Genomic DNA, 16,162 nt, shown 5'->3' on the forward strand with positions numbered 1-16,162 from the left:
AAGACATAAAGCTAGTAAGTGTTTTAATTCAAACGTTATTACAAACTAGAAAGAAGTCAGATAAAACCAGATATTTTTTTATTGCACAAAATAAATTATATAGAAACAATGCAACAAAACAACTTGTATTGTAGGCTGCACAACAGATGTTACAACATGAATATATTTATTGCTTTGAGAAAGGAGCAATTCAGTGCTAGTAAGCAGATTAGTTATACTTCTTGCTCATCTAGATTTTTCATAAAATTAATCCAACTGGGCTAGAGGCATCTTGCAGCATACGGGTCAGACCAAATTGTCATTTGTTATCAGCTGTTATAAAGGTGCTGTGAACATTCTTGACATTAGCATGAAGCACTCAATTTAACATCACCGGTACCGAGCCATACAGGTAGGTACGCAATTAGAAATATCATTATATATATATCAGATACATTTATACACAAGATTCTAACCGTCCATTTACAGGGTTTGCACGAGCTGTTGTTCTAAAATAAATCTTGCCTACAAATGGGTGCAGCTTTGAACAGGCACACTTCACTCTACACCAAGAGGCAGGACTATGGAGTTCTGCCTCTAGTACCAACACTTCCCTTACCTAATTGCTCACTAGTGCTAACTCACTTAGATGTGTCTCATTTTTCCCAGGGCCACACTTGGCTTCTAAGGATTTTAACACAAATTAAAAAAAAAAACATTCCTTTGGCAGAACTGGGTGAAATTTACAGTGCTTTTTTAAATACTTCAAAACACAACGTATTTGGTTCTTTACAAGATACAAGACTGCAATACCGGTATTGCACTCAGAGATCAAATGGATTTAAGTTCTCAAACTGCTACTTTGTGGACCCTGAGATGTTAACCCCCGATGAACTCATACAGAAATTAGCTCTTAACAAATTATAAAGCCAGACAATGTGCAAATGATAAAATACATCAAAACCTGATCACCTGCAGATCTTTGTGAAGCATGCATATTAATGAGATAGTCCCATTACAAGTGTTCATCGTCTGAGTGAAATTCTCCCCCAATTTGACAATTATGCAAATATTTACTCAGCTGAGTTTATAACACTGAATTCTACTGCTAGTGTACACACTCGATGTTGCAAAATTATTTACTTATGGGAAGGTTAATATACAAGATTAAATTTAAATAATATTAGCCACCCATGAAAGGAAATTCAAGGAGGAAGTGGAACTCCGGGTCATTTCAAGTGGTAGCTGCAAGGAAAAAATAAAGAAAGTACCTCGGCTGAGGTCAAGCTGAAGAGCTTAATTCAGCATCAGGCTCACGGATTAGACTACTGTAGAATCCCACTGAAATAAGTAAATAGATTTTGGAATGTACACTACTAACTACAAACAAATGTGGTCACCAGTCTTCACTGTACTTCAATAAAATTCTTTGCTTTACTGTTTGGGTTTTTTCCTGAAACTGTGTTAATCTACTACATTGAATCAAAATACAGTTGACTGAGGTTTCAAATAGCTGCAAAATATTACCAGAAATCAGTTATTCTGAATTTAAAAGAAAATACTATTTGTACAAATGCTCAGAAACTTCAGTGATGCAATCATGTTCCATGCATGTACTCAGCTGCAGCTTCCTTTGGAGGAAAGCAAGTATCAAACTTGACTAATCTGGCATACTTTTCCATCTGAAGAACTGTTTTTTAAATACTGTACATAAAATTCTGTCACCATTTTGTAAAAATGTTTATAGGTATAATAGGATACAACTGAATAACCAAATATACCCTAAAACATCCATTAAATCACAAACATCACAAAAAATCAGTATTTTTTTATAATTATCATGAAGTAGAAATGTCATGAGGCAGGATGAAGCTAATATCAAAGATGAAAAACAGCACCACCAGTCTGTGTTTCACAATCAGCTTTCTGATTAGACAGAAAATGTATTATCATAGTAAGATCCAACTGATTAAATTAAGAAATGCATTTAGCCCAGCTGTACTAACTATACAGCTTCACACAGAATAAACATTCCATAAATCAACAGGAAATGCATTTGAGCAACAACAACAACAAAAAAAAGTGATTCTCTAAGCAGCATTTTGTTTTCTTTTTTTTTTTTTTTCCAAAACATTAACATAGATAGATACTGGACTGATTAAATATCTACAAGTGCTTTTCCTTTACAAAAATACATATATTCTTAATAGTAGGATAGACTGTCATTAACAATGACCTGTGTTTTTTTCACTTCAATTTGAATGATTTATAAGCTAAATTTTACAACCACAAAAAGGTTTATTTGTAATATGATGTTATCACTTTTGACAAAAAGCTTAAAACATTTTGTATTTTAAAACAAATTAGCAACATAACATCACACTATGTTCTATGAGATCCTAAGTACTGTGAGGGCTGTTATATTAAAAATTCGTAACTACTGATCAAATGCAAGGAAGCATTAGAACATTATTACTGCTCACCGTAGGCTCCTTTCTTATCATAACTTGGATCACAGCTTATATAAGGACACTTAGGCCCCCATCCCAAAAAAAATCCATTGAGAGTAACTCTACATCATCTGTCCAGTAGCCTGGAACATCCAACAATTCAGGCTTTGCATTAAATTAAAAAACCCACAAAATATTTTCCTTCCAATAATTAAGTCTGCAATAAGGGAGAAAATGATGCATTGCTCTATCTTTATTCTAAGCAGCTTGAATTTGAGAAAAAAAATACGATCAGTAATTTTTTAGAATGAAATATTTCAGTCAGCTAAATAATTAAATTGTCCTATCACTTTCCAGTTTAGCTAATCACTATCCTGGAAAAGGTACTCAAGATATTTGGATTTCTTTACTCTTTCTATTTTATAATGCACAAGTAAAATCATTGTCATCTTGCTAATTAATGGTCTCATGTCAAGGACAGCAATGCCATTTGCTAAAAAAATATCTATAAAAATCTGTAAAACATACTTAATATCTTCTCATTATCCTCCAAGTCTGTCCTTTCCACCCTCCAAAATATCACTGAACTACAACTAGAAAACCCAAAAGTAGCTTGGTGACTATTTTGTGCTTTGGAAGGTTTACAGGATTGACAGCACACTGAAGTTTTTTATTAGTTCACAGGCCAGGTATAGCAGACACATCAGTAATGCAAGCCTTTGTGCTTTTCTTCAGGAACACGAGCCGTGACTGAAAGAGCTACTCTAGGTCTGTTAACTCAACATTTATGCTACTCCTTTTCCTTTTCTATTTTGAATTGGAGACTGCTAGGTGCGCCTAACCATTCAGCTTGGTGACACAGACAGCTACCACCAGTTAAATTCTGCTTGACTGAGTCCAGGTGTAACTCTTGATCACTGCACTCCAGAAAAGTGTCAATGCCGTATTCCAAGTCAGTTTCTGGGTGGCTTTACCTTTGGTATTAAATAGGTCCCTTAAAACTATTAGGCAATCAGATTACTCATAAAAATAGTTTATTTTAAAAAACCTTTCTTATGAACAAACTAAATACCTGACAACAAAGAGTAATTTTAAATCAATTAGTATGTGATATTTCTCAGTAAAAAGAGAGCATGTTTCATTTTACCGCATCAAAATTAATGACCCAACAGCAGCAATGTCTACTATACTCAACATAATACAAACCAGAATTTTTGGAGCAGAATAGCATCATAAAGTATGTGCCTTGCACTTCGATAATAAACATCTTTATTACAACCTCATTTGTAATACAGACCTCAGTATGTTAACTAGCAGCATAGACAGTTTACTGTTGCAGCAATTTTGTATATCGTATAGCAACCTACTCTCAACTCGTACTTTGCTTTCCACTCACTGTCATGAGGAAAAAGGAAAATGCATAGTAACCTCTTCTCTTCACCTCATCCTGTCAACTGTCACATTAAGTTTGTTAGAAGCTTTTGCTAAAAATACACATAAGAGTCACTTCAAAGAAAAGTACGCCTAATGGTTCAGATAAACATGTAAAGTCAAACCAATGCCTGTCTTTGGTTAAAATTAACATAATGACAAAAACTTCCACTTGCAGACATCTTTCATTCCAGAATGCCTCCCCCATCCTGAGCCTGCAGAACTGGGTCTCTGCAAGTACAAAAGTTAGCCTGGACACTTCCACCCATCTATAAAGCTCCTCTGTTTCACTCAGAACTGTACAGATAGAGAACGAAACAATGTCCTTACTCAACTGTAGTAGCAAGCTACCTGAATTCAAAAGATGATCTATGGCACATACCTCAGATGGAAGAATCTGTCAAGAATTCATTCACTAATCAATTTCCTATTCTGTAATTGGATTTTTAATCTGATCTACAGACAGTGTAGACAGAAGTTTAAAAAAAGAAAAATTCAACAGGTAGATCTGCTTATGAAGAAAAACATACCACCATTATAAGATCATCCTTCAGAGGACATTCTTACAGCAGGATTTTTCAGCTGAAGTCTGAAGGCCAGACTACCCATATGCGATAAAACTAGTGGTAAATGCGCAGTTGGAAGATTTTCACATTTCATTCAGGGTGAATCAATCCCCTTGTGTCTTGGAATTCATCCTGGAAAACACTCCAGTAAACTGAAATCTTTCCTCACACAAGTGTCTCTAGCTGAACACCTTGTGGAAGCATTACCTTGTTCACACTGGTTGTAAAGGACTCAAAATGCAGAACTGTGAAAACTTTGCTGAAATCTATGAGAGCTGCCTGATGAACAAAACCTATGAGCTGATTCCTCATGTGCAACTTCTTTGTAACTCCTCAGTGTTTCTACTTTTAGGTCATGAAATGGGGTGGGACATGGGAATGGGCGAAAGATATGTAAGAACCTAGAATTTATTATAGGACAAAGGGTGCCTGAACAAGCATTTTAACTGAGATAAATATTAAAATAACACAGCATGAAGTAAAATGAGAGGGGAATATCCTGCACAATATATGCATTTTTGATGGAAGCGAACAGATGCTTTAAACCTGTCTAGGTTAAGTGAGGAAACTGGACCAAGCTCTTGATTTAAGCACCTCTGGTTATATATTTGCTATGGATAAGCATTTAAGTCTTAACTGCCTTTGATCTTTTCCAGGAAAAAAAAAATTGATCAGTCCATGTAATTGACCAGTATTTCATGCAGCCCCTCTATAAACAGGGCTCAATCTGTTTATTCTGAGACTTCAGACTGGCTTTGAACAACTACCTGTTCTGTAGTATTTATACCAGATATAGTATCTGGCTGAGCTCGATGTTATTCCTTTTGTTGCAAGTCCTCCCAAGAATATGTTTTCTGGGGAGTGAACGCCTCTTGGTGTCTTCAGCGACATGAAAATGTAAAAAACCACCCCCACAAATGGAACAATACAACTCAGTGATTGGTTCAACTAAAGGACTAAAGCCTGGCCTATTTTGTTATTTTAGAAAACAGCAGAGAAGGAAAAATTGTTTACTTCTCTCACAAAGTCATGTCTAATAATTATACATGGGAGAGATGAGATGGAACTCCGGACCATTACTTTGTCTGCAGCAGAGAACAAGAGGCTAGCTTATATCGAAAAGGAATGTGATCAATCTCTTTTCCCCTGCAGGTATACTGGAACGGTTTTCGATAAATGCAGAAGAGAAAAGTCAAGTCAAATTCTTGGAATCTACGGAGAAAAAAAGACCAAGATACAGAATTCAAGGGCTCCTCATGCAAAAAATGAAATAATTTCAATATAAAAGTAATTATTTTCATATAGTTTCTACTGAGAGTGTTGTTTTTTTAAAAATGTTTAAATTATCTAACAGAACACCTTTCTTTTTCTGGTTGTTTCCCATGAAAGGAAGCTTCTCAATATGGCATGTTTATGAAATATTCTTGCTGAAAATATTAAGACCATAGATAAAATACAAAAGCAAATATTACCCTGCCAAATGCAAATAATGGGCTTAAAAGGTATTCTGCATTAATAATCAGGCACTTTGCTGTATATAATATTTTCAGTAAAGTCAAAATAATGCTTTTTATAAATTTTTTTGCACAATAACTGCAAGCTAGCTGAGTATGCACACATATACATTACAGTATTGCATACTCCTAGGACCCAAATCCCAGAAGCTTTCATGTGAACAGTACCTACTACAGCGATGAGTCACTTACATTATTGTAGTAATCTTATTTGGTATTTCATCCAAATAAAAGTATGTTTATATGACAAGCTCCAAGCAGTGTATGATGGAAGATACATTTCTTGATTAATCATCTAATTCCATAATGTTTGAGATATTATAGGATCTTGTTTGTAAATTCTAGCTTACGGTTTGTTACTAGACAACTGTAGCATACAGCTATGCTCAACAAAAAGTTGCTTATGACTTTCATTAATGAGTTACCCCAGAGTTAAAAGCAAATACAAGTTTTTCACTGTTACGGAAAAAAAATGCACTAAATGTGCTAAATGAGAGGCAGCAAGGTTAGGTAGTAGTACGGAATTTTTTAGGTCTTGTTCTTCTGCAGCTAGGTACTGCCAATATGGGAGAGCCATAGAAACACAGTGGCAGCAACACTTACTTTATATCTCTATTCTTTACAAACATGCAGTGGTGATGCTTTGTCATGGAAATGCTCAGAAAGTGTGACTGTACACAGTCACCTGCTCTAGGATGACATATGGTGCAGTTTTGATGGAATGCTCAAGTACTCATTTCACTTTACCCCATCTTTGGCACACAGGAATTGGTACACGCATTCTCATATTCCTATGCTGTTAAGATATGCTTAATTGGCACAAATGAACTAAATACGCCTATCTGTAGACACATGGCACATACATACTATACGGGAGAGAAATTTCCTGTAAAGAAGGCAATGCCTGTGTTATACAAGCTGCCCAGTTAAGATATGTATTTCACTGGCACTTCACTGCTACAAAAACTATTAAACTATAACAGCACTCAGGCACTGTGCCATCAAATCAGAAATGCACAAAGTGTAGGTGGCTAGATCATATGCATTTAATGCCATGATTCTCAGCTGGGAACATTAAATTGTATCTGTCAGTATTTTCCATGCTTAAAATGAAGATTTGCCTTCTGTAATCTAGTTTTAAGTTGCATCAAGAAAATATCATGAATTAAACCAATGTCCAATTCTGATCAAGTGAATTCACGGTTCTCTGAATCGTGAACACAGAAAGTCATTAAACACTCAAATCTTCTATTAGTTGCCATTCAGAAGCTAAGAAAAAGCAGCCCTTTTTCAGGGGTCCTGTTAGGTGGATGCAAACCTCTGTGTAAGATAACTTAAGATGGATTAAAAATAACACGTTCTTCTCTTTTTAAGACAAGTCTGTTCAAATTTGTCAAAACAGCAAGAGCAATTGTTGAGAAAAAAATTGTCCCCTGAACCAAGCAGAAATTATGCTCAAGCATACTACCATTAGTTTTGTGATAAGCTCAAACAGGCATTTTATTGTCACGTGAATCTACAGTGAAAATACTGGTATAAAAACACGTGAAATATATAAAAACTGTAAGGTGTCATTCGTATGTGCGTGTAAATATTTACAAATAATATCCTATTTCTACTGTACAAAACAACTGTATATACTAAAGAGAAGAATGATTTGCAATTAGAATGCATGCTCTGCTCTTCCAAGCTGCTCCATGAGGAGGACCTCTATATGCACAAAGAACCTGTTTCTCCCTAGAGACTCTGCAGAGGAGAAGAGCCCTCCCTACATGGAGTATCTTCTTGTTTGTTTCAAGTTGCACATCATAGACTGGGTGGGCAAAAATATGACCACTTCCCGCAGCCAGCATGTGCACCCCTTCCCATCTATGGCGTGGGCAAACCAGTCCCTGTATCAGCCAGCACACTACGCCTGCAGAAAGGAGCGGCAGCTTCCTAAATGTTTTGCTTCCCCAGGTTCACTGGCATCTGCACAATATGTGCAACCTTGCCCTGCAATGGCAGGTTCCTAAACAGACTGCTACCGACAGCATCTTTATTTCTGCATGTCATATGGGCTTTGGAGTGCAACGGTAGAATTCAACCTATACGGATTCCTCAAATCATCAATGTTAGAACTCCTACTAACATTAAAGGGGCCAGATTTAATCCACAACATGCTTATTTCTCCTACAGAAACATACAGATGTACGTGAACATAAATTTACAAAGGAGTTACAGCCTTGCATCTATATTTTATACTTGATCCAAAGATAGAATTTTCACTTTGTCTTATCTAAGAATGATTAGTTCACTCTACAGTAGGTTCCGAAAAATCGATTTGGTTCCTTTTTGCTGTATGCAAAAAGAGTAAGAAAGTAAATAGTGATCTGCAGTACCAGCAGGCGTGTATTAAGTAGAAATTACATAAAGGTACTGAACTGTAAGTATCTCCACAGAATTTGAAGTGAAAAACTCAACTGACTTTCAAGCAGAGCAAAGACAATGGAAGACTACAGAAAATATATGCATTACTACGCTCCCTGCAACGTTACCAGAAACTCCAGTAAACATTCTATACTGGAACCATTACGCTTGCAATACGTAAGGCAACAATCACTTTTTATCCAGCGCTACCAGGTCTTACAAAAAAAATGACCCAAACAATTATTTTGGTCAGACTGCTTACCTTCAGTATTGCATTACCTCTAATTTTATGGAAATAGTTTTATGATGTGACTTTAATTAATGAAAATTTCTGTAATGAATTCTAAGCTCCATATAGACACAAGAGATATATAATGTAATTAAAGCTACATATTATTTTTTTCTTAGCATGTTATACACCTCCAACCAAAAGGAAACGCTTATTACGAAAGCAATTAATTACGTAAAATTTTGCCTTAGTTGTAATCTTATAGTGAAATTTATTTGTTCCATAGACATTTACATTATTTTTAACTTCATTTTTATGGAGGCTTTATTAGAAGAAATGTAATCTGACCAGAAGCCATTTTCCAAAAAAAAAGCTAGTATCCAAAATCCAACCTTTAGGGAAACCACAGAAGTGCAATCACAAAGGCTGCGATGCTTTTAAGCAATATCAGCAGAATCTATTTAGAAAAATTAAAATTACTGTTTTGAATTACCATGTTCTACATCTCTTGTTAAGGGTAATTAATCTTCCTTCACTGCAAAAGGACTGTTGCACACTCATGAGTGAGCTATACCTGGACCCATGAGAAGTTTATCAAGAAAAAGGTAGTGGCCCAATCACCACTTCTCTAAATATATTTTCTATACAAAATATTTTCAAGGTATAATCCTTAGTTATTTGTACAGTACTCTATGATTTAAACAACAATATTCAGTAAAATAGTAAGTGTGTGAAACTGCAACACCACATGGAAGGAGCACTCCGCCATTTTGCTAGTGTAATCAATATTAGGACCAGAAAAATTTTCTAACACGCAAGCAAAAATATTCCATAGTTTCTGATTCTTGACTGTACACTTCATGATTTTGGCTATGATTTGCAGCACACTCTTGAGATACACAAATATCTTATGCACATTTCAGTAGCAGAATGGCACTTGGCTTGCTCTAATAGAAACAACAGAGATGCAACTGACAATTTTAAGAAAGACAATGTCCTTATTTGCATGCTGAAAATCTGGTTGTGTCCCCCTAATCCAGGCACATCCATTCATTGTGCAATCTGTCGATGGGTAAACAAATAGTGCAGGATTCATCTCAGTGGGATCTGGCCCTTTGGTCTAACCGAAGTCAATTCTAGGTCGATACTGAAGTACCATAGGGTAAGACTGAAAACAAAAGCAAGAGAAAAACAACAAAAAAACCAGACAAGAAAACATGAAGACATAATTCATAAAAAATACAAAGAAAATGCAATTAAAGATTGCCTTAAGAATAGCCAGAGCTTATCCTTAAGTCATATGTATATGACAATCAGTTTTATTTATACGAAATAATTCTATACATTTCAACAGTTAAATCCCCACCTGTACTTCAAATCTATATTTAATCTCTGTCAGACAGTTGTAGTTACTTGTCATTAATGTAAAATTCCCGTATGTGCTTTTATATATTTCATCATTTATGTTTTACAACATATATATACTTGGGAACAACATATATATACACTTGGGAGTGCTCAAACAACTCCTCTTATTTCTGTGTTGCCGTGTTTTGAGAAAAAACAATCTTGAAATTTTATACTTTCTAAACCAAAGACTATTTACAAATTATGTACTTTGATTTTAATACATACGAAGGTTCCATAGCTATACTAGTAGTCAGCACTAGTTAATGGGAGTTAATTGGTATTAAAAAAAAAAAAAAAAGAAAAAGAAAAAATCATGTCAAATTGCTGTCAGCTGATTTTCTGAGAGATGAGGGCTAATTTCTTCACCAAATCCAAACTCCTCAACTCAGATCTAGTGACACATTTTCATCAGTTCCTACTGGGAAAAACAAAGGCAAATCAACTGCCTGGATCCCGGAATTGGACAAAACTGTTGTGGAACAAGAAGCAAGATTGGGTGGATTTCCAGAAAGTGCTGGGGAATACCTGGGCACCTGTTGCTGGAAGTGCTGTGTTACTAAAGACCTTATTTTTTCAGTCTGTAAGCATTTCATCTAAGTTTGAAGTTTTCCTCTTAACTTCATTAGGATCCTGGACATATTCTATAGCATAAAACCCAGGAAAATCTTACTGTCTCAGCAGCTCTATGGGCTTAACTACCCCTCTGCCACAGTTTTTTATTTTTAAGTCTTTTTTATTGCAAATTTGGAAATATAAAGAATTATCACAGAAGCTATCACTAAAACCAGAAATATTTTACTGCATCCTTCAAATGCAATACAGATGAAATTCAGTGACCAAAAAAAGAGATACCACTGCAGAGACCTATACAGGTCAATAAAGTTTACATGCCATGGTAGTGAAATGATCACAAGAACTAAATGTGATCATACTTGCTGGGGTTGTACAAACCAGAGAGCAGAGAAATTTCAACATAAACCCAGAGGTATTCAACAGTAGCAGGAGCATTAAGGAGAGGAGACAGGGAGCACCATGTGTAGTCTGCATGTGCAATTAACAAACATATATATTTGTAGTATCATAAATTATTTGGTCTCTGATAATTTTTTTGCATAGGATTTGACTATCATATTATTTAAATGCTATTTCATATGTTTTTCTCTTTGATTATATAAATTGTCTCTAAAAGTATTCAGCTCTAATTGGAAGTGCACCCAGGCAGAGACAGAGGAGTCACCTCACTGAAACTGCCATGTAAAACAACAAGGCTCAGTGTTTTTGCAAACAAAATTACAAATAAAACGCACTATGCTGGAACAATTCTAATTATTGAAGCAGGCATGATTGCAGTACATCACTCCCATCTGTAGTGGGGAGTGACCTTCTATTTATTAACTTTAATCTTTTGCTCAAGCAAAAATATTATTTCAAACTTCCAAAGTAACTTTGAGAAATTAGTTCAAATCAGAATTCTCAATGAGGAAACTGATATATTTTTTCATATAGGTATGAACCAGATTGTTCAATGAAATATAGAAATCAACTTCAGTTTGCAGGTCCTGGAGGTTTTGGTTTGTCATATTCTAGAGATAAGGCATTATTCCATTTCCAATTTCAAACAATGTGGAAGAAATACAGTATTAGAAAAATCTAACATTTCTTTACTCCATTAAAAAGAACATACGAATTGTCATAAAGAGATGAAACCAATGTAGTCTCTTTTGACTGACACTCTTCAGTTTTGATCCCTTGTCAGCGACTGTCCAATGCTACTCATTACAAGGATGAGACAGGAAGAGGTAGATAATCCTTCCAGACTGATGCGGCTATCAGCTTACAGAATGATATCTCTCTAACAAAAAAATAAATGGCCTAATGTAAAGTAAAAAGAAACCCTAAACCTTTTGAATGGATTCTATTTATTCATTCAATACAGCTTTCTCTGAATGAACAAATATGCTCAGGCCTTGCTCACAGAGTTTTAGCACCTTGTAGTGAGGAATTATAAAAACTCCACAACTCGGACTAAATTGAAGGGCTGACAGGACCTTAATGACTGTAGTATGTACAGTCGTGAGTGCCTCTTACCTGATAAAAAGTGCCATCCTGTGAGCAGACTTGCGAAGATGAGCAGTTCTGACACCGAAACTGCGAAGGAGATGATTTTCTGATCAGATAAGAGGCATCCACAGCTGGACATATACATTTACCATTCAATTTTTTTTTTAATTTTCAAATGTAAAGCTTAAAATTAATTTACTTATTTAAAACAGGAAAGACTTCTCTAATGAATGAATGGATATTTTCTCTTCACTACTCTATCTCTTGTAAGGTCCACAGGTGTGCCAGTAAAAGCTCATGGTGAATAGTACCAAAGATTGAGATAATGGATTTACTTGATCTTCATCCAAAAGAAGAGACTGTTAATTAATTACTATCGCAACTTCTGTTTTATAACAAGACCCAACACAGTCAAGGAAAACAAAATCATAGAAGCCCAGATGTTACTGGGTTTACTACCATCACAATGTAATTTTTACAATTTTAGTTTGTCATCTCTGACTTCAGGGGAGTGATTTAAAACTACATAAAGGAAAAGATTAACAGATACCTGACTACACTATGTGTATGTAAACAGACATTTAACCAAGGTTGTCAACTCTTACATTCGCTTAATGCTAAAAACTACAGTTCTGAGATTTTTGAATCAAAGATTTTAACCAATACAAACAATGTCCTTTTTGTCAAGATGATAGTTACTGTTGCTTCCAAAACAATGCAACTGCCAAAAGTCCATTTGTAGGCAGTGGCTGCAGGATTAAATGTCATGAAAGAATTCCATTATCACCAAAGTTGTTGCCTCAACATTTGCTAATAGTACAGTCAATGCTAACAAAAATACAAGATGGCAAGCCAAACACCCACTGGTTTCAAGGCACTATTGGAAAAAATACTACTTAAAGCTCCTTTATTGCTGCAATATTAGGGTATATTCTGAGTACCAGGAAGCTTAAAAAAAACCAACCAACCAACCAAAACCCACCAACCAAAAAAAAAGTACAGAATGTGTGGAATTTTCTACAGATCAGTACATTAACATATGTTAAGTGCTTAACCTTAACTGCACTCCAATACAGCCTCCACTGGTAGTGAGACACAACGAATCTGTGTATACTACAAAGCAATAAAGAGTGAAGAATAATCAACAGCCACACACAAACAAATGTATAAAAGAAAGAGAAGAAATGGGGATGTGACTTCTAACAAAAAAAAAAATGCAAGGCAATATAAGGGCTACTAAGTCAAACTGAGTATCAGAGCTGAAAGAAATGTCTTTTAATAAGTTAAATACTGGAATTCTAAAATATATACATGCAGCAAGGAAAACCCATTTAGCTGTGTTATCTGGTTGTTAGTGTTACACAGCATACCTAAAAAACCCGGGTGTTGTGTTAACAGAAACGGTAATAAACCAATTAGATTTTGCCAATAATTTTTCACTTTCAGTTTACTGACCAAATAAAACAGATCCTTAATAAACAACTGAAGGATGCAGATTCCCCAACTACTGTAACTCAAAAGGTCATTAAAAGCAAATTTGCAGAAAAAGAACAAGTGCTTGGGTTTTTCAGATACCTGACCTAGAACTCAGAGCAGAATTTACATGTAAACTTTGTACACCTGATATTTTTAAGCTTCAGAATCTACACAACATCCATGATGCAGGATTTCACATAAGAAATCCAGAAAACATGCAAAATGCACTTTTAAATAAGGGTTTTTTGAAGGGTCACAGAATATATTTTGGACCAAGCTGTGAAAGCATTTATATTATCTATAATAAATATACCAAAACATCATTTATTAACAATGTAACAGCATTTACGTTTTCGCCTCTTAGTCTCCATCTTGTCATGTAGATGAATTCCATAGTATGATCCTTCCCCATGATTTCTCCATTGCATAGTACATCCAGCTTAAAATACAATAGAAGAAACAGTAAGACAAAGGGATGCAAAATTTTAATGTCTAAATGAACTTCTAAGTGAATCTCTGAGAGTTAACCAATCCCTCAACTCCTACCATCATACAGTAATTCCATCAGACATATATATCAAACCTGGATGAATACAACATGCTGACAATATGCAATTTTGTACACTAGTATTCCACTTTATTTTTTCACTTTTGTGTTTTCAATCAAGATGTGGACAGAAGAAAGTCTGCTAAACTAGGTAGGAAATTGCTAGCAGACAAACAGTCCCTATATTTATCAATACTACACAGTACCTGTTTGAAGAAAAAGCCTTGTGCTGTATTTTGAAGGCCTTCCTGCTATGCCAACACTCTTTCAAATGCAAAGATACAAAACAGAAGTACTGTAATTTTCATTTAAAAAAAAAAAGTAATTTTTTTTAAAAAAATTAAAAAATAACTATAAATTACAAGGAAAGTGCACTTCTGAGTATAAAAGCATGATTCTTCATTAACTGAAGGCAAAAGAAAAAGAAAAGTAATGACCTTATTGTGAAAAATCACTGGTTTAAACTGTAGTATAGCATCTTACTTCTTCTACCCTCTACTGAAAAAGATTGACAATTCTTTCATTACCATAGCCATAATGCTGGTCTGGTTTTTAGAGGGGAAAAAAAGGTCCAAATTTTGAAGTATGGAGATACTATGTAACACAAGCCACTAAAGTGCCAGAGACAGATTAAATTAACAAAACAAATGACATTAAAATGGCTAGTCAGCATGACGTGATACTGCGACAAACTCCTGCACGTACCTCTGCAATAACCTGTGCACCTAACCTAATTCAGCCCTATCTCTGACCAAAACTGGGATGCTGCCATATGTGCTAAAGGCAGTCTGCAGTTTGAGGAGTCACTGACTCCTGTAAGAGAACTGGCTGAAAAAATAGTCTGCAGAGTTCAAAATTCCTGTATCCCTGGGAAGAGGGGAAGCAAAGGCAGGAGTCTCATACTTTCCAGGTCCACCCAGCATCACATTTTCTACCAACTTAGGAAATCCCCCCCAGGGAACAGTCTTGGCCAAGATCAAATCATTCCTGCAGCAAAGACCCTCTCTCCATCAAATTCCACCTGATTCCAAAGAAGGTGCAAGAAAAGTATCTGCATTTTGAAAGATTCAAACGGTATTGCTCCTCATTGCTCTCTATTTACTGGATAGTTTCTTAAATCTAAAGAAAATGAAACTGCAGAGTAATCGGGCATGTATCTAGTTGAGCCCTCCTTCTCCCCAGTAGCTACCAGGCCAAAACTGTATTAAGTGACATTTTTTTTTATTAGCCACATGGAAAGAGAAAGCAGTTATTTTTTTTTTTTACATAAAAATATCAAAACCTAATGTACCTGTTCCTTCACAGGTAAGCAACAAACTGAAGTTACTAGAATTATATGAGTTCTTTGATTACCAACTTTAACACAGTGACTAAAATGATCACTTCGCATTTAAGGGCAGAAAATATAACTTGGAATATTGAACAGTTCTTCATTATTAAGGTCAAAAATATTCCTCAAGTTCAAATATGATTAAATTTCATAAAAACCTATTACTTTGCAGGGAAATAAAAATTCAAGCATCATCCTTTCAAAATGTACCTCATAAGAACTTGGAAGTTTTAATTTTAAGCTGAGAAACTTTTTGATAGTTCCCACAGTCACTCGAGTAGAACAGCGGATAAATTTCTTCATTAAACCCTAAAGCAACAGCAACAAAACAGAAAAAACATGTTAGAAATTTTGAACCATGTAAGCAGACTTTAGTGCAAGAACAGCTGTAATTGATACCTTTTTTCAACCAGTAACCAACTTTACTGCACTCTCTTCTAATTCATAATGGCATCATAGGTTCATTTTTGTTCACTTTTTTTGCAAAATTTACAACATGACAAACAAGTTCATTTGACCCATCTCTGGTTCTAAAGAAATTTCAAACAATCCAGAAAGAAGGAAAGGAAAAAAAAACCACAAACCCCAAAACCACCAGAAAGTCCCCGAAGAACCTACATAATCTAAGTGTCTCTGTTAGTAACACTGGGGATCAAACAGATGTTACACTTAGAATTTCTTCAGTCCTTGAGAGACAAAGGAAGTAACATCATCCTCAAATAATCTAGGTAAAATACAGGGAAGCTACAAACCTGGGACA

The 16,162-nt window shown here is 35.2% G+C and overlaps 1 protein-coding gene across 2 annotated transcripts in view; it reads right to left on the bottom strand.

Moving 5' to 3' along the window:
• Nucleotides 1–8,801: 8,801 nt before the first annotated feature.
• The window catches only part of PCGF5 (polycomb group ring finger 5), a 29,669-nt gene continuing 22,308 nt past the window's right edge, over nucleotides 8,802–16,162 (bottom strand). The window contains exons 7-10 of one of the 2 annotated variants that reach the window (XM_086466635.1): nucleotides 15,613–15,711; nucleotides 13,875–13,964; nucleotides 12,077–12,136; nucleotides 8,802–9,746 (exon numbers count right to left, since the gene is read on the bottom strand). In XM_086466635.1, the coding sequence (XP_086322761.1) occupies nucleotides 9,699–9,746; nucleotides 12,077–12,136; nucleotides 13,875–13,964; nucleotides 15,613–15,711 (297 nt within the window). In that variant the 3' untranslated portion in view covers nucleotides 8,802–9,698. The remainder of the gene's footprint in view (nucleotides 9,747–12,076; nucleotides 12,137–13,874; nucleotides 13,965–15,612; nucleotides 15,712–16,162) is intronic. The other variant, XM_086466636.1, reaches the window with a different exon arrangement.

Source organism: Leptosomus discolor, chromosome 6, assembly GCF_034619465.1.
Source record: "Leptosomus discolor isolate bLepDis1 chromosome 6, bLepDis1.hap2, whole genome shotgun sequence".
Lineage (NCBI taxonomy): Eukaryota > Metazoa > Chordata > Aves > Leptosomiformes > Leptosomidae > Leptosomus > Leptosomus discolor.